The sequence below is a fragment of the Pristis pectinata genome, chromosome 8, assembly GCF_009764475.1.
Source record: "Pristis pectinata isolate sPriPec2 chromosome 8, sPriPec2.1.pri, whole genome shotgun sequence".
Taxonomy (NCBI): Eukaryota; Metazoa; Chordata; class Chondrichthyes; order Rhinopristiformes; family Pristidae; genus Pristis; species Pristis pectinata.
In genome coordinates, this window is record NC_067412.1 from 100,480,919 (window position 1) to 100,505,816 (window position 24,898).

A 24,898-nucleotide genomic window follows, 5' to 3' on the forward strand; every position below is an offset into this window, starting at 1 on the left:
GAGTATTGTGTCGAGTTTTGGTCACCCTGTTGTAGGAAAGACGTTATTAAACTAGAAAGAGTGCAAAAAAGATTTACCAGGATGTTTCCTGGACTTGGGGGCCTGAGATACAAGGAGAGGTTGTGTAGACTAGGACTTTATTCCCTGGAATGTAGAAGACTGAGGGGTGACCTGATAGAGGTGTACAAGATCATGAGAACTGGAGGGTCTGAATGCCTCCCTCCGAATGACAATCATGGATCAAATGTTTGGAACGATCGCAGCTTCTGTTTTCTTCCAGCTACTCCTCCAGCTGAAGAAACGCAATGTGAGTAAATGTAACTGTGGACCGAACCACACACACATTCTGTGGGCACGTTAGCAGTGGTGTTCACTTACAACGTCTTTGAAATATGAACTGACTTCAAATAGCTTGAGTTTTAAAGCGCCACCTATTATTTACCTAAATCAACATCCATAATTAATAAGGGGAGACATTCTTTCTGTTTTCATATTCCTGGAATGGATTTGATTTCTGGTTTATTGTTTCAGTCTGATTTATGTGGTAGGCTAGTTCATTCTTTCAAATTAAAACTGAGTCGGAACTGTTGTTGCAAAATTCTTTTGCTCCACCACTTAACCTCCCAGAATTTACCGCTGGTTCTGTTAATTAGCTTCTGTTTCATGGCATCCACTGTAAGATGAGGAGCAAGGTGTTCACTGGTAAATAGATTGACGCTTCCATTAAACTCCATGGTGGCTCAGTCACACATCATGTGTCTTTGGTTCTTAGAGGATATATGGCGGAAGGTGTAGGTACAGGAAAGTAGGTTCGAACTTTGGAAGAGACACCCAGCATCATGGAGTGCTGGTAGCAGGGTGGAAGGGATAGGGAGGCCAGTAGAAATGGAGGAGGGTTGGAGGGGATGGAAGAAGAATGGAGGATAGGAAAAGTGCTTGTCTTCATTGGTTGGTGCATGGAGCCAGGAAGTCACGTTGCAGCTGTATAAACCTTTGGTTCGGCCGCACTTGGAGTATCGTGCGCAGTTCTGGTCTCCCCATTACGGGATGTATGTCGAGGCTTTGCAGAGGGTGCAGAAGAGGTTCACCAGGATATCCCCTGGATTAGAGGGTATGAGCTATAAGGAGGGGTTGGACAAACTTGGGTTCTTTCTCTGGAGTGTCAAGAGGCTGAGGGGAGGCTGAGAGATGAGAAGTTTATAAAATTATGAGAGGCATAGGCAGGTAGACAGCCAGAATCTTGTTCCCAGGGTAGAAATGTCGAATACTAGAGGGCAGAGGTTTAAGGTGAGGGGGGAAGTTTAAAGGAGATGTGCGGGGCGAGTTTTTACACAGAGAGCGGTGGGTGCCTGGAATGTGCTGCCAGGGGTGGTGATGGAGGCAGATATGATAGAAGTGTTTAAGAGGCTTTTAGATAGACATATGAATAGACACATCCTCACAGAGAATGGAGGGATATGGATCATGTGCAGGCAGAAGGGATTAGTGTAATTTGGCATCATGGCCAGCACAGACATGGTGGGCCGAAGGGCCTGGTCTATGTTCTAAAAGTGGGAAAGGAGTTAGGAAGGTGCCCTAAAGGTGATGTGCTTGGGGGAGATCTGTTGGTGGTAAAATAGGTAGTGGAATGTGGTTGGTTTGGGAAAGGAGGAGGGGATGGCAAGGTGAGCGGGGAAACTTCACGGGAATTTTTCAAGTGCATCTGTTTATTTTCAAGGCGTGGATTCCAGTTCCGGTTCGAGGTTCCCATTTGACATATCACTGTATGGAAAAAGGAGCTCCAGAAAGCCACAGAGCACAAAGAAGGTAATTGGTGAAGCTGGAACAACGGTTGTAACTATCTCAACATATTGGGGCTCCCTGACATCACATTCCTGACACGGTGCTACAATGGACTCTTATAGACAGTCAAGAGCAGAGGGAAGATATTCTTTTCAAAGTCAAATTCAAAGTTGAGTTTATTGTCAAATGCATAAGTCCATGTGTGCACAGGTGCAATGACAAACTTACTTGCAGCAGCATCACAGGCACAGAGCATCAGATAAGCAGCATTCACAAGAAAAACATAAACATAAATTAAACAATTTTTACAAGAAAGAACACAACTAGAACAAAAAAAAGTCCATTTTAATGCAAAACGATTAAAGTGGTCATAGTGTTGCTAAACTGTGGTGATTAGGGTTGTGCCGGTTGGTTCAAGAACCAAATGGTTGAAGGGAAGTAGCTGTTCCTGAACCTGGTGGTGTGGGACTTCAGGCTTCTGTACCTCCTGCCTGATGGGAGCTGCGAGAAGATGGCACGGCCCGGATGGTGGGGATCTTTGATGATGGATGTTGCCTTCTTGAATCAATGCCTCCTGCATTCTGTCAGGGAATCAGATGGGGTAGGGAACTGGAGCAACAGCCATCCAAAAGAAAACCATCAATAACCATTAATTGGAATTGGTTTATTATTGTCACTTGTACCGAGGTACAGTGAAAAACTTGTCTTGCACACTGTTCGTACAGATCAATTCATTACACAGTGCATCGAGGTAGTACAAGGGAAAACAATACAGAATGCAGAGTAAAGTGTCACAGCTACAGAGAAAGTGCAGTGCAGGCAGACAATAAGGTGCAAGGTAATAACAAGGTAGATTGTGAGGTCAAAAGTCCATCTTATTGTTCTAGGAAACCAATCAATAGTCTTATAACAATGTGGTAGAAGCTGTCCTTGAGCCTTTATTCCCTGAAATTATGATTAATAACAGATTTCATTGACGTTTTCAAGATACTCAGGGCAACTGGTAATTGTGGATGGAGAAAAACTATTTCCATTGGTTGGGAACAGTGATGCAGTAGTTAACACTGCCATTTCACAGCCTCCAGCAACCCAGGTTCAATCCTACCCTCCAGTGCTGATTGTGTGGGGTTCGCATGATCATCCTGTAACTGTGTGGGTTTCCCCGGGTGCTCTCGTTTCCTCCCACATCCCAAAGACGTGCTGGCGGATTAATTGGCCACTGTAAATTGCCCCTTCGTGCAGGTAAATGGCAAAACAATCAAAGGGGAGTTGATGGGCTTGTGAGAGGGAATAAGTTGTGGGGCTCCAGGGAAATAACGAGAAGGGGAGTGGGATTGATGGGAGCCAGAATGGGCCTGATGGGTTGAATGGCTGCTGTGTTGTAATAAATAAGTAAAGGGAGTTTAGGACTGGGCGACATTGACCAAAATTTAGAACCTAACCTTGCAGGAATGGAGTTAGGAAAGCTGACAGAAGAAGTTTCATCTCCTGAACACTGGGTCATTGTTTATTTTAAATCTGCTGTAATTGGTCTTAGTTTATTATTGTCACAGGCACTGAGATACAGTGAAAAGCTTTTGTTTTGCGTGCCATCCAGACAGACCATGCCGTACATATGTACGTTGGGGTGGTACAAAAAAAACCCAGAATGCAGCAATGTATACCATTGTTTAGCAAAAATCAAAGGTACAGGAGCAGGTAGATGGAGCTGGGTCACAGAAACAATCTAACTGAATGGGAAAATGGGCTGTGGAGCTTGAATGATCTGTGGAGTGAGAACTGTGCCTTCAGGTGCTGGGTGGACATTTTACCCCAGAGTTGTGGATTTTATTTCATTGGGAGAGGCAATCCCTTCCCTGTATTATCACTCAACACTCTTCTGCAAGAACTTTTATGCACAACTCATCTTTACAAACAATGCTGAACAAAAATGAAATGACTTCACGTGGATTGTAGAAAGTGGAACCTACAAATAAATTATTTATTCCCTGATAAAGGATCTCCAAGCCTAACTGCTCGTGTGTGCCCGAGTCACTGCAAGCGGAGATGGTATTATGTGGATGTGTAACTGATACCAAACTCCATTCCAATCTACACATTGCACTTCAGTGATGCCTTATTTATCACTGTGGTTTTATTGACTGTGACCCAACGCAAGGCAAAGTAAATCCTTGTGCTGATGATCATTTACTCTTACTTGGCTTCAGTGGCTGACATTTGATCAGACGACAGTTGCAAGAAAAACAAGGTTGTGATAGTAGGTGATTTTAACTTTCCACATATTGACTGGGACTCCCAGACTGTAAAGGGATTGGACGGGATCGAGTTTGTCAAATGTGTTCAGGAAAGTTTCCTTAATCAATATGTGGAGGTCCCAACCCGAAAGAAGCTCAATACTGGATCTCCTCTTAGGGCATGAGACAGGGCAGGTGACAGAAGTGTGCAGGGGAACACTTTGGATCTAGTGATCATAATTCCATGAGTTTCAAGATAATTATGGAGGATAGGACTGGTCCTCGGGTTGAGATTCTATATTGGAGTAAGGCCAGGTTTGATGGCATCAGAGGGATCTGGCAGGCGTGGATTGGGATAGGCTGTTTCTCCGGCAAAGAGAAGCTTGGTCAGTGGGCGGCTTTCAAAAGTGAAATATTGAGAGTACAGAGACCATATGTTCCTGTTAGAATAAGAGGCAAGGCTAACAGGTTTAGGGAACCTTGGTTATTGAGAGATATTGAGGCCCTGGTAAAGAAAAAGAAGGGGGCACGTGTCAGGTATAGGCAGTTAGGGTCAAATGAGGCACTTGAGGAGTGTAAGAAATGCAACTTAAGAGAGAAATCAGGAGGGCAAAAAGACGACACGAGGTTGCTCTGGCAGACAGGGTGAAAGAGAATCCCAAGGGTTTCTACTGCTATATTAAAGGGTAGCAAGGGACAAAATTGGTCTTCTTGAAGATCAGCGTGGTTATCTGTGCGTGGAGCTGAAAGAAATGGAGGAGCTCTTAAATGAATTTTTTGTATCCGTCTTTACTCTGGAGACAGGCACAGAGACTATAGAACTGAGGAAAAAGAGCAGTGAGGTCATGGACCGTATCTGGACAACGGAAGAGGAGGTGCTTGCTGTCTTGAGGTGAATTAAAGTGGATAAATCCCCAGGACCTGACAAGGTGTCCCCTCCGACCTTGTGGAAGGCAAGTGCTGAAACAGCAGGGGCCCTGGCAGAGATATTTAAAATGTCCTTAGTCACGGGTGAGGTGCCAGAGGACTGGAGGATAGCTAATGTCGTTCTGTTGTTTAAAAAAGGCTCTTAGAATAAGCCAGGAAATTATAGGCCGGTGAGCCTGACGTCAGTTGTGGTTAAATTATTGGAAGGCATTCTAAGGGACAGGATATATAAGTATTTGGATAGACAGGGCCTGATTAGGGATAGTCAACATGGCTCTGTGTATGTTAGGTCATGTCAAATAATCTTGTAGAGTTTTTCAAGGAAGTTACCAAGAAGATCGATGAGGGAAAGGCAGTGGATGTTGTCTGCATGGACTTTGACAAAGTCCCACATGGGAGGCTGGTCCAGAAGGTTAAGTTGCTCGGCATCCAGGATGAAGTAGTCAATTGGATTCATCGTTGGCTTAGTGGGAGAAGCCAGAGAGTGGTAGTAGGTGGTTGTCTCTCTGATTGGAGGCCTGTGACCAGTGGTGTGCCACAGGGATTGGTGCTGGGTCCATTGTTGTTTATCATCTATATTAATGATTTAGATGATAATGTGTTAAACTGGATCAGCAAATTTGCTGATGACACCAAGATTGGGGGCGTAGTGGACAGCGAGGAAGGCTATCAAAGCTTGCAGCGTGATCTTGAACAGCTAGGAAAATGTGCTGAAAAATGGCTGATGGAATTTAATGCAGACTAGTGTGAGGTGTTGCACTTTGGGAGGACACACCAGGGTAGGAATTGAAAAGGCTCTGAGGTGTGTCACAGAACAGAAGGACCTGGGAATACAGATCCATAGTTCCTTGAAAGTAGTGTCACAGGTAGATAGGGTCATAAAGAGAGCTTTTGGCACATTGGTCTTCATTAATCAGGACATTGACTAAAGGAGTTGGAATGTTATGTTGAGGTTGTACAAGACGCTGGTGAGGCCAAGTTTGGAGTATTGTGTGCAGTTCTGGTCACCTACCTACAGGAAAGTTATCAATAAGCTTGAAAGAGTGCAGAGAGAATTTACGCAGATGTTGTTGGGACTTGAGGACCTGAGTTACAGGGAAAGGTTGAATAGGTTAGAACTTTATTCCCTGGAGCGCAGGAGAATGAGGGGAGATCTTATAGAGGTATACAAAATTATGAAGGGTATAGATAGGGTGAATGCATACAGGCTTTTTCCCCTAAGGTTAGGTGAGACTAGAATTAGAGGACATAGGTTTAGAGTGAAAGGTGAAATATTTAAGGGGAATCTGAGGGGGATCTTCTTCACTCAGAGGGTGGTGGGAGTGTGGAACGAGCTGCCAGTGGAAGTGGTGGATGCGGGTTCAATTGTAACATTTAAGAAAGGTTTGGATAGGTCCATGGATGGGAGGAGTTTGGAGGGATATGGTCCGGGTGTAGGTAGATGGGACTAAGCAGAAGGTCATGTTGGCATGGACTAGATAGGCCGAAGGGCCTGTTTCTATGCTGTAGTGCTCTATGACTCTATGACCTGGCATCAAATCACAGAATTGTTATGACACAAAAGACCATTTGGCCCATCAAGTCTCCTGGTTCACTGTGAATTGGTAGCTGGTTTATTAGCATCACAGGTACTGAGATACAGTGAAAAGTTTTCTTTTGCATGCCATGCAGACAGATCATTCCAAACAGTAGTACATCGAGGTAATACATAGGGAAAAACAATAACAGAATGCAGAATATTGTGTTACAGTGAGGAAAAAGAAATAAAGAGCAAGGGCCATGCCGAGGTAGATTGAGAGATCGAGAGTTCAAGAGTTCATCCTTATCATACAAGAGGTCCGTTGAAGAGTCTTATAACAGCGGGATAGAAGCTGTCCTTAAGCCCAGTGGTTCATGTTCTCAAGCTTTTGTATCTTCTGCCTGATGATAGGGGGGGAGGAGAGACAATGTCCCGGGTGGGAGGGGTCTTTGATTATTTTGGCTGCTTTCTCGAGGCAGCGGGAAATGTAGATGGAGTTGTTGGAGGGGAGGCTGGTTTTTGTGATAAACTGGGCTGTTCACAACTGTCTGCAGTTTCTTGTGGTCTTAGTCATTGTTCTTGGAATTTCCATTAGAAGGCATGGATGCAAAATCTGGAGACAAGCTCCATGAAGGGCTCTGGGAGAGACAGTGCAGGGTTAATAAATTATGAAATGCAATCACTGACCTCAGAAAATCTTAGAGTTCTTACATACGCATAGTGTGGTCTGGTCATCTTGAATATGGCTGGGTGAATGTGTTGTAATTAAGTTGAAGGTTCATGAACAGTGTGTGTTTTTGTTGGAGAGGAAGTTTTTCTCAAACATATCTCATTGAGTTTGTATTAACAGCCAGCCCTCTGAATCACATTGTTGCCAGGAAATTGACATTAGAGGAATGAACCCTTTGGAATCTTGTTATTGTTTTAGGCTTTCCTGGAAAGCATTGGATTTTACTGCCCAAAACTGGAGAGTTGGAGCTGAGTTTTGGGGAATATCCCACGTGTTAATTGGCGAGTTAGTGTGCGTGGGTCCATGTTGAAGAGTTGTACTGACTGTCACCTTCGTTTACTTCTCAAATTTTGCCAAAGCTCTGGGATATTGACACTAACCCGAGTGATACGTGATGCTACAAAAGGAAATGCTTAAATTGAACTATGCGTGAGATCGAATCTCCCTCCTTCTCTCCCATGTACAGATTGAAGTCATGCATGAAGTCAGCCAAACAAGAAATTCTCTGCACTCCCTGAAGCACGAAAGCGAAAGCAGCTTGGCAATCCTGAAGGGGTAAGAGTCTGAAAATGTTGCAAAGGGTTGTTGAAAGGTTCACGTAACCTGTACAGTTTGCTTATTTCAAGCACAATGTCTGAGTTCTTTTTCTTTAAACTCTCTTTTTCGGGGTTATGGACTGGGTGCAGGTCAATGGGACTAGCAGAATAAAGTTTCAGCACAGACTAGAAGGGCCGAATGGCCTGTTTTCTGTGCTGTAATGTTCTGTGGTTCATGAGTATAAAACGAACGTTATTGGATCCGTAATTCATTACACATCTCCTGGCTGGAGTCAGTGGAAGGGGGGAGGACTCAATGATGGTTATCACTAAATTTCACAATCACCTGTAGACGAAATCAGCCCAGTTATTGTTCACGTTTTTGAAATAAATTAATAAATGATTACAGGATTCATTTCTGATACCTCAGAGACCACCAAAACATAAATGCAATGTGTTGTACGACCTGATCTACACTCTGCAGGACATACTAACCTTAGCCCCTTGTTCAGCACCTGGTACCACACCCCGTCTTCTCCATTACCCTTCTGTTATAATATGTGGGGCAGCCGGGAAGGGAACAAGTATTGAGGCTGTGAGGTGGGGGATGGTCTGAAGTACCTCAAGCTTGTTTCTAGTCCTGTTGCAGGGTATCGACCCAAAACGTCGACATTTCCTCTCCCCCCTCAGATGCTGCTCAACCTGCTGAGTTCCTCCAGCAGGTTGTTTGTTGCTCCAGATTCCAACATCCATAGTCCCTGGTGTCTCCAGCTTGTTTCTGTTGGTTATACACAGTGAGTTTTCCCTCTGTGGAACAGAAAGGAAAGGAAGAACTTGCCTTTTCGTTCCACTTGTTTGAACTTTAGTCATTGTTTCACAGCAAGCTTCCACAAATACCAAGTAGGCAATCAAATACCAAGTAAGCAGTTCAATTCTGGGGCTCAAAAATATTGCTTGCAACAGCACAAAGAATTCCCCCTGCTCTCCTCCAGGTAGAATGGAGAGATATTTTACGTGACATTAGAGAGGGCAGACGGGATCACTTTATTGAGTTTATCAGTTATTGGGCAGCACCTTCTCAGTAACACACCAGGAGCAAAGGATTTATGCTCCAGGGTGGGATTTGAGCTCAGGTCCCACTGAGCTTAGAGCTTCATGACTACAGGCACAAACACAATGGTGTAAACCTGCCCAGGTGTGAAAGAGGAACAGTGGGCTAGTAGGGGAGGCTGTTTTGCCAGTTCACGAGGTCACGGCTGAACTCCATGCCCAGGAGGGACAGGTAGTCAGAGCTCCTGCTCCTGTGTTACCTCAGGCCTTCAGATGTGTGACATCCATGTGCTTGAACACAAAAATGTCCAATCTGATGTCTATCGTCACGGGTGAGGAGGTGAAGTATCTCACTGGTGTGAATAGTTGCTGCTGCTGCCTTCCTGTCCCTTCCCCAGCCAGCAAACAAAGGCATGAAGTGGGGAAAGCGGGAGGTTGTGATGAATATCATGAATTTCCAGGTGCATTTATTAAAAAGCAAGAGGATTTATATCAAAATCAGAATCAAAATCAGGTTTATTATCATGACATATGTCGTGAAATTAGTTGTTTTGCAGCAGCAGTACAGTGCAAGACATAAAGACATAAAATTACAAGAAATTACAAGAATAAAGAAATAGCGCAAAAGAGGAATAATGAGGTAGTGTTCCTGGGTTCATGGACCGTTCAGAAATCTGATGGCAGAGGGGAAGAAGCTGTTCCTGAATCATTGAGTGTGGGTCTTCAGGCTCCTGTACCTCCTCCCCGATGGTAGTAACGTGAAGAGGGCATGTCCCGGGTGGTGAGAGTCCTTAGTGATGGATGCTGCCTTCTTGAGGCACCGCCTCTTGAAGATGTCCTCGATGGTGGGGAGGGTTGTGCCCGTGATGGAGCTGGCTGAGTCTACAACCCTCTGCAGCCTCTTTCGATCCTGCACATTGGAGCCTTGGTACCAAGCGGTGATGCAACCAGTGAGAATGCTCTCCACCAAACTTCTGTAGAAATTTGCAAGAGTCTTCGGTGACATACCAAATCTCCTCAAACTCCTAATGAAGTAGAGCCGCTGGCATGCCTTCTTCGTGATTGCATCAACGTGTTGGGCCCAAGACAGATCCTTTGTGACGTTGACGCCCAGGAACTTGAAGCTGCTCACCCTTTCCACCGCTGACCCCTCAATGAGGACTGGTGTGTGTTCTCCCGACTTCCCCTTCCTGAAGTCCACAATTAACTCCTTGGACTTGCTGATGTTGAGTGCAAGGTTGTTGTGACACCACTCAACCAGCTGATCTATCTCACTCCTGTACGCCTCCTCATCACCATCTGAGATTCTGCCAACAACAGTGGTGTCATCGGCGACTTTATAGATGGTGTTTGAGCCTCGATTCCTCCAGAATATTCTAGCACTCTCCTGAACCCCCTCCCATCTTGTGCTCTTCATAAATGTAGAGCATGCTTGAGTTATCACCAGTGTCCTGACCAACACTTCTCCCTCCGTCAACAGTACTAAAACTGTTTGGTTGGTGTTACGGACCAGGTTATTATTGGTGAATGTCCTTTTAAGATAGAGTTGTGTGTGTGTGTGTGTGTGTGTGTGTGTGTGTGTGTGTGTGTGTGTGTGTGTGTGTGTGTGTGTGTGTGTGTGTGTGTGTGGGGCGCGATGACGTCAACAGAAGATAAGGACGTAATGACATTGGTGGAGCAGTCAGTCGGAGTCAGTGAGAAGAGAGAGAAGAGAGAGGAGAGAGAGAGAGACAGCAGCCTGCTAGTCTCTATCGATGGATAAAAAACAGTAACTGTGCCTGTCACGACAATCCCTGAATGGAATTTTGGAGTAATCCAGTGGAATCCACTTTGTCGTTAACCTGTAGAGGGAAACAGGTATTTATGTGGATGGCGACATCTCGAATGCTTTTCGGGGTGGCAGATACTTTGGAACAAAGCAGTGGAGTTCACTTTGTTGTTGACCTGTAGGAGGAAACAGGTATTTGTGTGGACGGCCACGATTCGAGTGCCTTTTGGGGTGAGACAGATGCAGTGGAGTGGTCACTGCTGAGTAGACACTGAGGTGTCGTGTGGGTTCCATCATGGAACATTTGAATTTTGTAATTACTCTCTCTATGTTCTCTACATCTACGTCTTATCTTCAGTCAACGGTGGTTGTTGAAGAAACCTTTGCTCACGTTTCACCTTATGGCTTGTGGAACTGAACTTTGAAAACTATTCCTGGACGGAGTTTGGGAATTTGCCACACACACTCTACGAGTTTAGTTTTGGGGGTTAATGTTTAAGATTTAACATTTTTACTTCTAACACTCTAACATATTTACTTTTACTTTTCGTATTATCATAAGTAGTTATTAATAAAGTAGTTTTTATAAGCGATACATGACTCGGTGTGTTTCTTTTGTTGCTGGTACGAAACATTGGTCACACTGTTTGTGGGAGCTTGCTGTGTGAAAATGTTTCACAGGCTGCAACAGTGCAAATAGAAAACTGGAGGCTGTGAAAAGTATCATAGAAATACGTCTGCTTTTTGTGTTGGAGGAATTTGACCTTGTCCTCTGGATGCGTCCAATGAAATAAACCATTCTGGTCATGTGAAATATTTCCTTAACTTCTCTCAAGTGGCATGAGATGTTTTGCAGCATTAAAGCTCCTGCATTGTAGAAATACAGTTAGTCATTGATGGACTGTTGCTGAGTAACCAATTGCTTATTTTACAGGCACGTCATCAATGAGTTAATAGATACAGAGCGACTCTATGTGGAGGAGTTGAACAGTGTTCTGCAGGTAACATCTGTAAAGCCTTGTGTTATCTTGACATTGACTAACCTTGACAGATACCTTGTACAGTACTAGTCATCGGGAAACATTCAATTAACCCAGAGCAGAAGGTGAGGAGAGAGAGGAATCTCACAGAGGTTTGAAAAGCCGCAGACAGCTGTGCGAGGGTAATAGGGAAATGACCATTCCAGGGAGCAGAGTCTGAAGGTCCCCATTCAATAAACGAAGGGGCATTTAGAGGACAAAGTGGGGAAAATTCACTCTTGCAGAAAAATTTAAATTTGGAGGGAATAATTTAAAATTGTGAGCTTGTCTCAGGGCAGTTCTGGGTGCTGATCTGCCAACATCTCGGGAAGGACTCCTGAAGCATGTTGGTGGCCTTTTTATGCTGATTAGGGTCCTGACACTATTGGTAGGGTCCCAGGTGAAACTAGTCTTTGATTGGGCAGTGAGAACGTCATGAGGACCTCTGCTCTTTGTCTCTGTCTTGGCTTTAGTGGATTTCATCTGTGAATTGCAGGGTTACCAAGCAGAAATGGACAACCCAGTCATGATATCCCTCATGCCTTCCATCATGGAGAACAAAAAGGAGGTGTTGTTTGGCAACATGTCAGAGATCTATGATTTCCACAGCAGGTACAGCTTCCTCCATTCCTCTTTACAGACTGCAGCAGATAGTTCCAAGGGTAAAATTGCTTTTATTAACAGTTAATATCTTCATTAGAATTTTTCTCAATGATCTTCAAAACTGCATCACAATGCCAGAGAAAGTCGGGTCCTGCTTCCTTGAAAGGGTGGGTATAGTCTTCACCCATTTCACTCTTTGGATCTACCTTTGTCTTAAACTGCATTTCACGTAAATATTTTTCACTCTTGTCCTTCAGAGGGAGAACTTCCAAATGTACGTGAAATATTGCCAGAACAAACCGCGCTCTGAGGATCTCTGGAGGCGATGCTCCGACTGCCCGTTCTTCCAGGTGATCAATTATCAAAAACTGATATCGAAACAATTGAAATAAATGAAGTGGTACAATTGTAACTTGAGATTTGAGAGGTATCTTCTCTTATTTTAAGGCTGTTGAGGAGGCAGTTAGTAGTTTTCAGACTAACTGTTGTTACTTAAGATTACCAATTCAATCGTAAAATCACAGAAATTTATGGCACACACAGAGGACACTTGGTCCGTTCTGTCCATGGCAGCCAAAAGAAAGAACGATCCAAACTATTCCCAATTCCCATTTCTTGGTAAGTTATTGCTCTTAAAGTGTTCACCTGTGTTGAGGGCCTTTGTCTCAGCCTCCTATTTGGAATGAGTTCTAGATCCCAATCTCCCTGGATGAAAAATTCCCTAACACCTCTCTGATTTTTGTATCTATATTCCATAGTTACTGACCTGCCTGCTAAGGGAAAAAGGACCTTCCTGCTCACATTCTCAAGTGCCCTCATAATTTTATACACCTTGAGTAAGTCCCTTCTATCTCCACTGGTTTAAAGAAAGCAATCCCAGCTTCGCCGTGACTGAACCTTCCAGCCCTGGGATCGTTCTCTGCACCCTCTCTGGGCTTTCAGTGCCTCCCTGAACCATGCACAGTCCTCCAGCACTTCCTCACATCTGGATCTTTTCCAGGAATGTCAGCGTAAACTGGGTCACAAACTCGGACTGGACTCGTACTTACTGAAGCCCATCCAGCGACTCACAAAGTACCAGTTGTTACTGAAGGTACATCAGGGTGGTGCTACTTCGGGGGGAGGACACTGGATTGTATTCTCATGGGGCATGATACAAATAAACCATAGTATCCAATCTTGCGAAGGAAGTGCTAGCAAAACGTGATAGATGATTGGAACGGGAGGAAGCCATTCAGCCTTTGAGCTGATCTGATCCTCAGTTGGACCATAGATCATTTGTATATCTGCTTCACAATCAGAATCAGATTTGTTATCACTGACTTATCTGACGTGAAATGTGTTGTTTTGCAGCAGCAGGACAGCGCAAAGACATAAAATTACTATAAATTACAAAAATAAATAATTAATGCAAAAAAAATTTGCTTAATTTACTCAAACTGTACTCCACGTCCCTTGGTACCTTGACCTGGTAAAAATATATCTACCTTGGTCTTCAAAAGGTGCCTAATATCCATGGGGCTGAGGGTTTCATATTTCTAGCTCTCTTTGGGTGAGCTGAGGTAGCTCGGGCAAGTAACACTGAGCAGACCTCATGGGCACTGTGAAGATCTGCGTCTGCACACGTGGCTGTGCTTGGCGATGACCACAGATGCATGAATGAGAATGTTGGGAATTGTGCCCTAACGTGCTTTAGGCTCCACTGTACACATCCAAGTCAAGTCGAGTTTATTATCATGGGTGAAAAACTTGCTTGCATCAGCATCACAGGCACATAGATGTGCACTGTGTAATGAACTGATCTGTATGGACGACATGCAAAACAAGGTTTTTCACTGTACCTTGCTACACGTGACAATAATAAACCAATTTACCAATTTAAAAAAAAGTTAATGCACAGCCCTAACCCTCCCTCAGCAATAGAATACTATGGACCACCCTTTGCAATACCCTGAATTTGTCTTTGAATGTGTCCTTGTTTTGTTTTGCACAGTCTTGTTTTCACTGTATGATATAATTTTGTGTATAATTTATGTACAATTTATATTCTGTGTGTTGTCTCTACATAGAAACATAGAAAAACTACAGCACAATTCAGGCCCTTCGGCCCACAAAGCTTTGCCGAACATGTCCCTACCCTAGAAATTACTAGGCTTACCCATAGCCCTCTATTTTATTCAGCTCCATGTGCCTATCTAACAGTCTCTTGAAAGACCCTATCATATCCATCTCCACCACCATTTCCGGCAGTCCATTCCACGCACTCACCACTCTCTGAGTAAAAAACTTACCCCTGACATCTCCTCTATATCTACTCCCCAGCACCTTAAACCTGTGTCCTCTTGTGGCCACCATTTCAGCCCTGGGAAAAAGCCTCTGACTAACTACCTGATCAATACCTCTCATCATCTTATACACCTCAATCAGGTCCCCCCTCATCCTCCGTTTCTCCAAGTAGAAAAGTCCGAGTTCCCTCAACCTGCTTTCATAAGGCATGCTCTGCATTCCAGGCAGCATCCTTGTAAATCTCCTCTGTACCCTCTCTATGGCTTCTACATCTTTCCTCGCCTCAGATTCAAAGACAAATTCACGGTATTGCAAAGGGTGGTCCATAGTATTCCATTGCTGAGGGAGGGTTAGGGCTGTGCAGGTAACTTTTTTTTAAGTTGGTAAATTGGTTTATTATTGTCACATGTACCGAGGTACAGTGAAAAACCTTGTTTTGCATGCCGTTCATACAGATCAGTTCATTACACAGTGCACAAGGGAAAACAACAACAGAGTGCAGAATAAAGTGTTACAGTTACAGAGAAAGTGCGGTGCAGGGAGACAATACGGTGCAAGGTAACATTGAGGTAGATTGTGAGGTCAAGAGTCCATTTTATCGTACTGGGGAACCGTTCAATAGTCTTATAACAGTGGGATAGAAGCTGTCCTTGAGCCTGGTGGTACGTGCTTTCAGGCTTTTGTATCTTCTGTCCGATGGGAGGGGGGAGAAGAGAGAATGTCCGGGGGGTGGGGGGGGGACTTTGATTATGCTGGCTGCTTTACTGAGGCAGCAAGAAGTGTAGACAGAGTCCATTGAATGGAGCTGGTTTCCATGATGTAGGATCCAAACATGGAGCACCCAGAGGAATGATTGATCATAAGTGCCCGATTTTCCATTGTTTCATTGAACGTAAATGACACGCAGATAAAACCGTGGCATTAGATGTTTCAGTTTCTGGGCAGTCATTCTTTGAATCCCTGCAAACCCTGCTCTCTGCTCCCCCCCTGGTGGCACTGCCTGGTAAACCTCCCTGCAATGCCTGAGGGTAGAAATGTTCATCAAAACCTGTTCGTGAACGCCCTGTTGCTGTTAAGTTAATCTCTTCCTGCTCACGGTTTGAGGGAGGTGTTGACATATTTAAAAGTAGATGGAAGTGTTGTGTAACCGAACTCGATAGACTACTGATGCACCCATTTTCACGTTGCTGTGTATCCTGACAGGAGTTATTGAGGTTCAGTAGCAACAGCAATGGAACTCAAGAGTTACAGGAAGCTCTGGCAGCCATGCTGAACTTATTGAAGTCCGTCAATGACTCCATGCACCAGATCGCTATAACAGGATATAATGTAAGCATCTGTCTGGGCAGCTGAGACTTGCCCTTTGGATTTATTAATGAAAAGAATTCCAATACTATTACACTTTTGTACCCATAACATAGGCAGATGTACAAAGTACGATACTGGAGATGTCACACTGAGTTAACCCTTGCTTTCCACAGCGTGTTAATCCTTCTCGTACATCGTGCACCCTGTGCCACCTTTCCACTAACTTATCAGTAACTTTACAGTTTTGGTCGCCCTGTTATAGGAAAGACGTCATTAAACTGGAAAGAGTGCGGAGAAGATTTACGAGGCTGCCAGGACTCGAGGGCCTGAGTTATGGGGAGAGGTTGGCCTGGCTGGGACTTTATCCCTTGGAGCATAGGAGATTGAGGGGTGATCTTACAGAAGTGTATAAAATCAGGAGTGGTATAGATAGGTGAACGCACACAGTCTTTTTCTCAGGGAAGGGGAACTAAAAACTAGAGGGCATGGGTTTAAGGTGAGAGGAGGAAAGTTTAAAGGAGATGTGTGGGGTAAGTTTTTTTACAGAGAGTGGTGGGTGCTAGGAACAGGCTGCCGGGGGAAGGGGTGGAAGCAGATACGATAGCAACATTTAAGAGGCATTTAGACAGGCCCCTAAACAACCATGGAATAGAGGGATACAGACACTGTGCAGGCAGATGGGATTATTTACAATGGCATCATGGTCGGCACAGACATTGTGGGCCGAAGGGCCTGTTCCTGTGCTGTACTGTTCTATGTTCCATGTTCAGTCTGTGCTCACCAAGGGTACCTGTTTGATCGGTTGGACAGGTTTTATTTGCTCTTTTGTTTGTGCTTTTGTAAAGAGAGTGAATAGAATAAAACATCTGGACATTCCTACAGCACCTGGGCTCTGCTGTGAAAGAAGGGCTCATCACGAATTCCTCTCATGTCTTGAGCTTTCAGAAAGGGATACATGGAAGACAGAAGTCCAAGTTCATCGATCCTTGATAGTGACTGCATAGGTTGACAGGGTGGTAAAGAAGGCATATTGGCATACTTGCCTTTATTAGTCGAGGAATTGAATTCAAGAGCCAGGAAGTAATATTGCAGCTTTATAAAACTCTGGTTTTAGGTCACAGAGGGGGTAAGTTCAAAGGACATGTGTGGTGCAAGTTTTTTACACAGAGAGTGGTGGGTGCCAGGAATGCACTGCCAGGGGTGGTGGGGGATGTAAATACAATAGAGGCGTTTAAGAGGTTCTTAGACAGGCACATGGATGTGTGGGAAATGGAGGGATATGGACATGGTGCAGGCAGAAGGGATTAGTTTAGTTGGGCATTTGATTACTAATTTAACTAGTTCAGCACAGACATGGTGGGCCGAAGGGCCTGTTCCATGCTGTACTGTTCTATGTTCCATGTTCTAGTGGTAATGACAGAGTTAAATGATTGAAGCTGTATACTTTTGTTAGTGCTCTTATTGAATTGACACTCATAAATATACTGTGACAGCTGGCAAAAGGATCAATGCAGGATTAATTTAGTGTGCCAACTTGTGATTGTCAGGGAAACCTGCAGGAATTTGGGCCGGTGTTGATGCAGGGGTCTTTCAATGTCTGGATAAATCACAAGAAAGGCCCCACCAAAATGAAAGACCTTGCACGCTTCAAACCAATGCAACGCCACCTCTTCCTTCACGAGACCGCACTTGTATTCTGTAAGAAGCGAGAAGAACACGGAGAAGGTTACGACAAAGCACCCTCCTACAGCTTCAAACATTACTTAAAAGTAAGGTGGACAACCTGATCTTTTACAGTCTTGGTATTCCCCAGTGCTACAGTATAAATTCAGTCGTCCTGGATGCTGTGTCACTTGCAGGTCACAATTGGGTCAGAGAGTAGCACGGTCTTGTGTAACCCTGCCTTCAGCCCGGGCTTCCTTTGAACAGTGTCCCTCTGGAATCTGCTGCTGGTGGGGGTGGTAGGGGTTTTCCAAGTGGACGTGGACAGGCTGTGAAAGAGAACTTGCAGGGCAATGGGAAAGGGAAGGAAATGGGATTATTCCAAGCGGTTTACCAGGAGTCAGCATGGAGCTGAATGTCCCCTTCTGCACCATAACAATTCTGATTCGGCAGAAAAGCAGAAATCACATTATTAGAACGTAGAACATGGAACAGTACAGCACAGGAACAGGCCCTTCAACCCACCATGTTGTGCCCAACTAATTAAACTTGTAATTAATGCCTAACTAAACTAATCCCTTCTGCCTGCACCATGTCCCTATCCATCCATTCTCTGCACATCCATGTGCCTGTCTAAGAGTCTCTGAAATGCCTCTGTGGTATCTGCCTCCACCACCACCCCGGCAACATATTCCAGGCATCCACCACTCTCTGTGTAAAAAAAAAACTTGCCCTCACATCTCATGGGGTCATAGAGTCATAGAACTCCTCCTCTTTGAATCACCTCCTTTGAACTTACTCCCGTCACCTTAAATGCTTGCCCTCTAGTGTTAGACGCTGTGACTCCGGCTGTCTATCTGTGCCTCTCATGATCTTATCAACTTCTTTCAGGTCTCCCTTGTCCTTGTTTCTGTTCTGTTATTTTCCACATTCCCACCACTGCCTCCTCCTTGTTTCCAGATCCACACAACAGCACAGGGTGTAAATCCCTCAACCCACTTCGCCCGCCCTAGTGAATTATCATGGGCAGGTTATATCCCCATCACAGGACTGATTTAACCCTATCCCTCTCCGTATTCAAACATTCTATTGTTTCTGTTGTTCCACAAGAGGGCTACCCAGGCAAAGTGCCGGTGTGACAGCCTGCCCCACTGCCTCAGACTCAGCTCTTCATTCAAATCCCCTTCCAGTACGGCTGTGGGAGTGCTGCACTGTTGCAGGTGTCAACTGTTGGTTGAAAAGTTAAGCATCAGGTGGATGTAAAACACCCAAACGCACTTTCAAGGGTGACAGAGTCAGAGAAGGCCATGGACCTGATGTGGGTAAATGGGGAGAGAACAGATGGGAGCAGCAGTCGGTGGGTTGGAGGGGCTGCTTCTATGGGGTACAGCTCTATGACAAGCTCTTGGACAAAATTTGTCCTCCAACAAAGTCAAGAATCACCCATTGTGTTTCCCTGGCTGAGTGTATCAGAATCCAAATCAGAATCAGGTTTATTATCACTGTGTTATATGATGCAAAATTTGTTGTTTTGCGGCAGCGGTACAGTTGCAAAGACATAAAACTTTATAAATATCTATAAAGGTATAAATTTCTATAAAAATCTATAAATGTACAGCATGAAATTCCATGTGATGAGGGTGGCCACAGTGTCAAGTTTAGATATTTGGAGATAAGGGGTTAGTACAAGATTGTGGCACTGATCTCAATGAATGAGAGAGCAGGCACGAAGGGGAGAATGGCCCACATCTGGTTCTGTTTCTTAAGTTCTTCCGATGTTGTTGGATGTAGAGCACTTCACACAGGGGTCTGTAATTCTAGTCTGAAGTAAATCCACTGCAGATGGAACACCACCTCAGGCATAGGCAGCAGATCAGAGAAGAGAATCAACCAATGCAGCTTAATGATTCTGATTCTGTGCCAGACCTCCTGAGCTTTTACATTTTCCTCTTGTCACTGTAGTTACTGTGCAGAGACTTCTGATAGAAATTCAGTGCAGTGACTACCTACCGGAGAAAAGCAATGTTATCTGTTGTATTTCACTTGGCAGATGAATGCTGTTGGCATCACTGAGAACGTGAAAGGGGACATCAGGAAGTTTGAAGTCTGGTATAGTGGGCGAGAGGAGGTGTACCTCATTCAGGTATGGTCCTATTGTTCACATGTATGAGTAGGGTTTGACCAACCTCTACCCGACGGATGTAGCAAACTCACTTCTTCTAAACATTGAATTCTAGGATTATTTATTGCTGGCATTTACTGCTCATCCAAAAGTGGCCCTTGGGACGGTGGTCGTGTCCTGCCTTTTTGAACTTCCTGGTGAAGGTGCTCCCACGGTGCTGTTGGGGAGGGAGTTCCAGGGTTTTAGACCCAGTGATGATGAAGGATCAATGGTATATTTCCCCATTTGTTGCAGAGAGGAGCCACCAGGATGATCCTGGGTAAGGAGAGGTTGTCCTCTGAGGAAAAGTTAAACTAGTTAGGACTCTACACATTGGAGTAACACATAAGGTGCTGGAGGAACTCAGTAGGTCAGGCAGTATCTGTGGAGGGAAATGGGCAGTCGATGCTTTGGGTCAAGACCCTTCATCTGATCAAGACCCTTCAATCAGTCCAGATGTAAGGTCTCGATTGGAAATGTCGATTGTCTATTTCCCCCATAGGTGCTGCCTGACCTGTTGAGTTCCTCCAGCATTTTGTAGCCTCAGAGTTCAGCATCTCCAGCCTCCTGTGTCTCTACTCACTGGAGTTTAGAAGAATGAGAGGTGATTTTATTGAAATGTATAAGAATCTTGGGGAGCAAGATAGAGTAAATACTGGGGGAGATGTTTCCTCTGATGAGAAGAGTCCAGAAGCAAACGGTAGGGTCTCAGAATAAGGGGTGGCACATTTAAGGCTGAGATGAGAATGCCTTCTCTCAGAATGTTGGAACTCCCTGCTACAAAGGTCTGTGGGAGCACGGTCCTTGGGTATATTTATGGCTGAGGTCGATAGATTTCTAACCAGTAAGGGAATCGAGGGTTATCTGGATAGGGCTGGGAAAGTGCATGAGGAATGCTGGACCAGCCACAACCCTATTGAATTGTGGAGCAGGGTCGATGCGCTGAGCTGTCAATTCCTGTTTCTGCTTCCTACAGTCTGATGGGTCTATTGGAGGAGTCAAGGTCCCCGATGTATGAGGTGACTAGCACTTGGATACATAGGAGAAACCATCACTAATGTTCCAAACACCCAAGTCAGTGGGTAACTTGTGACCTTTCTGTGATCTGTGACCCTGCCCTTATATCCAGTGAGCTCAAACACGTGCCCAGACAGTTGTCCATTTTTCTGTCATTAGTATGATGTGAGCTATATTTGAACAGGTTTGTAATACAACGTAAGGAGCTGGTTTGATGCACGTCCGATATTCTCTGTCCATCCTCAGGCTCCAACCGTGGATGTTAAGATGGCCTGGTTGAGTGAAATGAGGCGAGTGTTGACGAACCAGCAGCGACTCCTCCGAGGTACCAGAAATGTTGTTTGCTGTGATGTTGAAAAGCCACAACTGGGTTAGGGAGCTGCTGGTCACCACACAACCCATCGAGTCTCCATTGCCTACATTCTAGATCTTTCAATGAACACTCATTCCAATTCTCAAGATGCTGGAGGAACTCAACGGGTCAGGCAGCATCTGTGGAGGGAAATGGACAGTCAACATTTTGGGTTGAGACCCTTCATCTGGACTGCAAGATTAGAGGGGAGATGGTCAGTATAAAGAGGTGAGGGGAAGGGGTGGAGCAAGAGCTGGCAGGTGATAGGTGGATCCGGGTGAGGAGGGGTGATGGACAGATGGAGTGGAGATAGTGACAGAGGCCGGGAGGTGATGGGTGGAGGTGACAGAGGGCTGCAGGTGGTGGAATCTGAGAGGAAAGGAAGGTGGAGGACGGACTGAAGGGTGGGAGGTGGGGAGGCAGATGGGAGCAGTGGGGGAGGGGAACCAATGGGAGGAGCGTGTTGGTGACGGACAGGTGGAGTGGGTGGGGGAGGGGCGTGAGACGGGGAGATGGGGACTGGGTGATGTAGATCAGGAGGACAGAGAAAAGGGACAGAGGGGGAGCAGGTTACTGGAAGGTGGAGAATTCAACGTTCACGCTGTGGACAATCCACGTGGAATATGAGGTGCTGTTCCTCTAGTTTGCATCCACAGATGCTCCCTGACCCACTGAATTCCTCCAGCACCTTGTGTGTTGCTCCAGATTCTCCTGTCTCTCTCATTCCGTTTCTGCCCTGTTTGGGCCAAATTGCTCCATTACAGTCGGATCTAGAACGTTTGATATTCACGTTACCTGACGACTTAAATCAGGATCATGGGTTCAAAACCTAATGCCATACAAAACAGTGAGATCTGATCCATGATTTATGAATGTCTCGCATTCCTTCACCCGCTGTTAGCTGAAGGAGGAGCCCAACACCTCCACAAACACACGGCCTGTGGGGAATGTACATGTACAATGCGTGGAGGGCTGTGATCGAGAATGCACTGCCAGAAAGGGCAGTGGCAGTGGAACTTTCAAAATGGGAATTGGATAAAAAACCAAAAGGAAAAATTCACTGGGCTCTGGGGAAAGAGCAGGGAAATAATCAGGGATCACTGTAAAAGAGAGAACTTTGACAAATGGACTCCTGTGTTATTCTAACAAATGTTTAGGTGTATGGGAGGTTAAACTGTATCCAACCAAAATTTGGGATTTGAAAAGAAGGATCTAATCTCGACGGGTAGACATTAGAGGTTCTTCCGTGCTGGCCGACATCTCAGAGCAAACCCAGGTTCTACACCAGGCCACTGGAGGTGGAATTCTGTTTGGAACAAAGCCCAGGAGGTCAGACAGAGCAGGTCTTGTGCACTGTCTGTGGAAAGTCCTGTTGTAGGTCAGGGGTTGGGGGGTGGTGGGATGGAGCAGTGGGGTCCGGGTTGAGTTTATTGTCATATGCCCAAGTATGTGTAGGTACAGGTGCAATGAAAAACTTAGAGAGACATGAGAGACTGCAGATGCAGGAAATCTGGAGCAACACACACAAAATGCTAGAGGATCTCAGCAGGTCAGGGCAGCTTCTATGGAGGGAAGGGTTTTTGGAGGGAAGGATCTTTGGAGAGAAGGAGGATGAGAGGTGACAATAGAGGTGTACAAGATGATAAGAGGCATAGATCGAGTGGACAGCCAGAGACTTTTTCCCAGGACAACAATGGCTAACACGAGGGAACATAATTTTAAGGTGATTGGAGGAAGGTATAAGGGGGACGTCAGGGGTAAATTTTTTACACAGAGAGTGGTGGGTGCGTGGAACGCACTGCCGGCAGAGGTTGTGGGGGCAGATACATTAGAGAAATTTAAGAGACTCTTAGACACATGAATGATAGAAAAATGGAGGGCTATGTGGGAGGGAAGGGTTAGATAGATATTAGAACAGGATAAAATGTCGGCACAACATTGTGGGCTGAAGGGCCTGTACTGTGCTCTAATGTTCTATGTTCTATAGACCTGATGAATTTTCTTGACCTGAAACATCGACTGTCCATTTCCCTCCATAGATGTTGCCTAACCTGCTGAGTTCCTCCAGCATTTCGTGTGTGTTGCAATGAAAAACTTATCTGCAGCAGCATCACAGGCACACAGCATCAGATAAGCAGCATTCACAAGAAAAACATAAATTATACACAACTTTTACAAGAAGGAGTGAGAGAGGGAGGGCTGAGTCCACAGATTTGGAGGCAAGAGTTTTCACATCAAGTCACTGGTGAAGCTGGAACCTTTGTTCTCAGCACCTCCATGTCGGGGTCCATTTGTTTCATTGAAAACTTCATGAAAAGTAATAGAGAAACAGAATGAGTGTTGTATCATCTCCTGATAACCACTTCCCTCTGTCTCTTTCGCAGAAGACAGCCAATCTCCTCATCACCATGCAGATCAGATTCTTCTGTCCCCAGGGTAAGTGTTAAGATCGCCCATCGGATGACAGATGCTGGGTTTGGTGTGAAGTAGATACAATTGTTTTTACATTCAGTTAGTGCAATGTGAGAGGTACCACTGGTGCTGCTGCCCGAGGGGTTGAAAGTTTATCCACAGCAGCAGGATTCATCCATAACCCACCTAAGGTCACTTTCTGATTCATCTTTTCCCCTACAGGAAACAGAAGAGAGCCTCTGTGAGTTCGGAGGAGAACGATTCCGATCTCACAAGACCTGTGGTTTTAGAAACCTTCCCTCTGTCACCACAGCACCTCTCAACACGGACAGGTACTGCAGACCACCTGTTTCACCTCTCTGGTCTGGCCAGAGATAGGCACCTCTTACTCTGCTGGTTTCACACCCTCCTGCAGTTGAGTACAAGCCGCTGCATTGAGTCATCTTTAGATAGCAGCATTGCAGTTGCTGCTGGTTACCCTCTGACTGCATTCTTGGAAATGTCCATCTGTGTGAGGAAAGCAGTTGGTCAGAGCATTTCCTTCCTTTGGTGAGCTCTTTGTACTGGAGAGAATGCTACCAGCATTGAAGAACATAGTGTTATGTTTGTCAGAGGAAGTCTGCTCTGCTATTTCCTGCAATGCAAATCTAGTTTTGTCATCATGCAGTTCCGAGAAAGCAGTCTATTTAGAAACTCTACCCCCAGTGTAACTTTGTTTAAAGATGATTGAACATTAGTGAGAAACAGGTGCATTACACATTGTACAATCTGATGTTAAATAGACCCCACCGGGAGCTTACAACATATCCCTAGAACCACTCTGCTGTTTGGTCTATTGTGGTTGAACCCTCCTCTTCACGGGTGTCACATGTAGTTCAAAGCCGTTTGATCCTTCTCCTACTTCAGTAAATCAGTGGCCTGCTTCCTGCTGCAGACGGTGTTTTGTTAACCCTGGGTGGCCCTTCTCCTGCCCACTCTGTCCTCTACTCTCCAAAACTCTGCTGCCCCATGTCCTCACTCTCACCAGCCCACTCACCCCTGGGTGTGCTCACTCCACCGGCTCCCACTTACACAACATAGAATAGTGCAGTACAGGAACAGGCCCTTTGGCCCACCATGTCTGTGCCGGCTATGATACCAATTTAAACTGCACATCTGCATGCACATGGTCCGTATCCCTCAAGTCCCTGCCTGTTCATGTGTCTGTCTAAATGCCTCTTAAATGTTGCTGTGGTATCTGCTTCCACCACCTCCCCTGGCAGCCTGTTCCAGGCACCCACCGCTCTCTTGTGTAAAAAAACTAGCCTCACAAATCTCCTTTAAACTTTCCCCCTCTCACCATAAACCTGTGCCCTCTAGTATTTGAAATTTCCGCTCAACAGGACTGACTGTCTACCCTACCTATGCTTCTCATCATTTTATAAACTTCTATCATCTCCCCTCAGCCTCTGACACTCCAGAGAAAACAACCCAAGTTTGTCCAACCTCTCCTTATAGCTCATGCCCTCTAATCCAGGCAGCATCCTGGTGAA

The 24,898-nt window shown here is 45.2% G+C and overlaps 1 protein-coding gene across 3 annotated transcripts in view; it reads left to right on the top strand.

The window, feature by feature from the left end:
- Window positions 1-24,898, top strand: part of mcf2a (MCF.2 cell line derived transforming sequence a) — a 99,688-nt gene that overhangs the window by 63,017 nt on the left and 11,773 nt on the right. For 2 of the 3 annotated variants that reach the window (XM_052021009.1, XM_052021011.1), the window contains 13 exons: window positions 1,718-1,806; window positions 7,659-7,747; window positions 11,481-11,547; window positions 12,062-12,177; window positions 12,266-12,335; window positions 12,426-12,518; window positions 13,169-13,261; window positions 15,658-15,783; window positions 17,310-17,531; window positions 19,475-19,567; window positions 20,849-20,927; window positions 23,339-23,390; window positions 23,589-23,698. In XM_052021009.1, the coding sequence (XP_051876969.1) occupies window positions 1,718-1,806; window positions 7,659-7,747; window positions 11,481-11,547; window positions 12,062-12,177; window positions 12,266-12,335; window positions 12,426-12,518; window positions 13,169-13,261; window positions 15,658-15,783; window positions 17,310-17,531; window positions 19,475-19,567; window positions 20,849-20,927; window positions 23,339-23,390; window positions 23,589-23,698 (1,299 nt within the window). The remainder of the gene's footprint in view (window positions 1-1,717; window positions 1,807-7,658; window positions 7,748-11,480; window positions 11,548-12,061; window positions 12,178-12,265; window positions 12,336-12,425; window positions 12,519-13,168; window positions 13,262-15,657; window positions 15,784-17,309; window positions 17,532-19,474; window positions 19,568-20,848; window positions 20,928-23,338; window positions 23,391-23,588; window positions 23,699-24,898) is intronic. The other variant, XM_052021010.1, reaches the window with a different exon arrangement.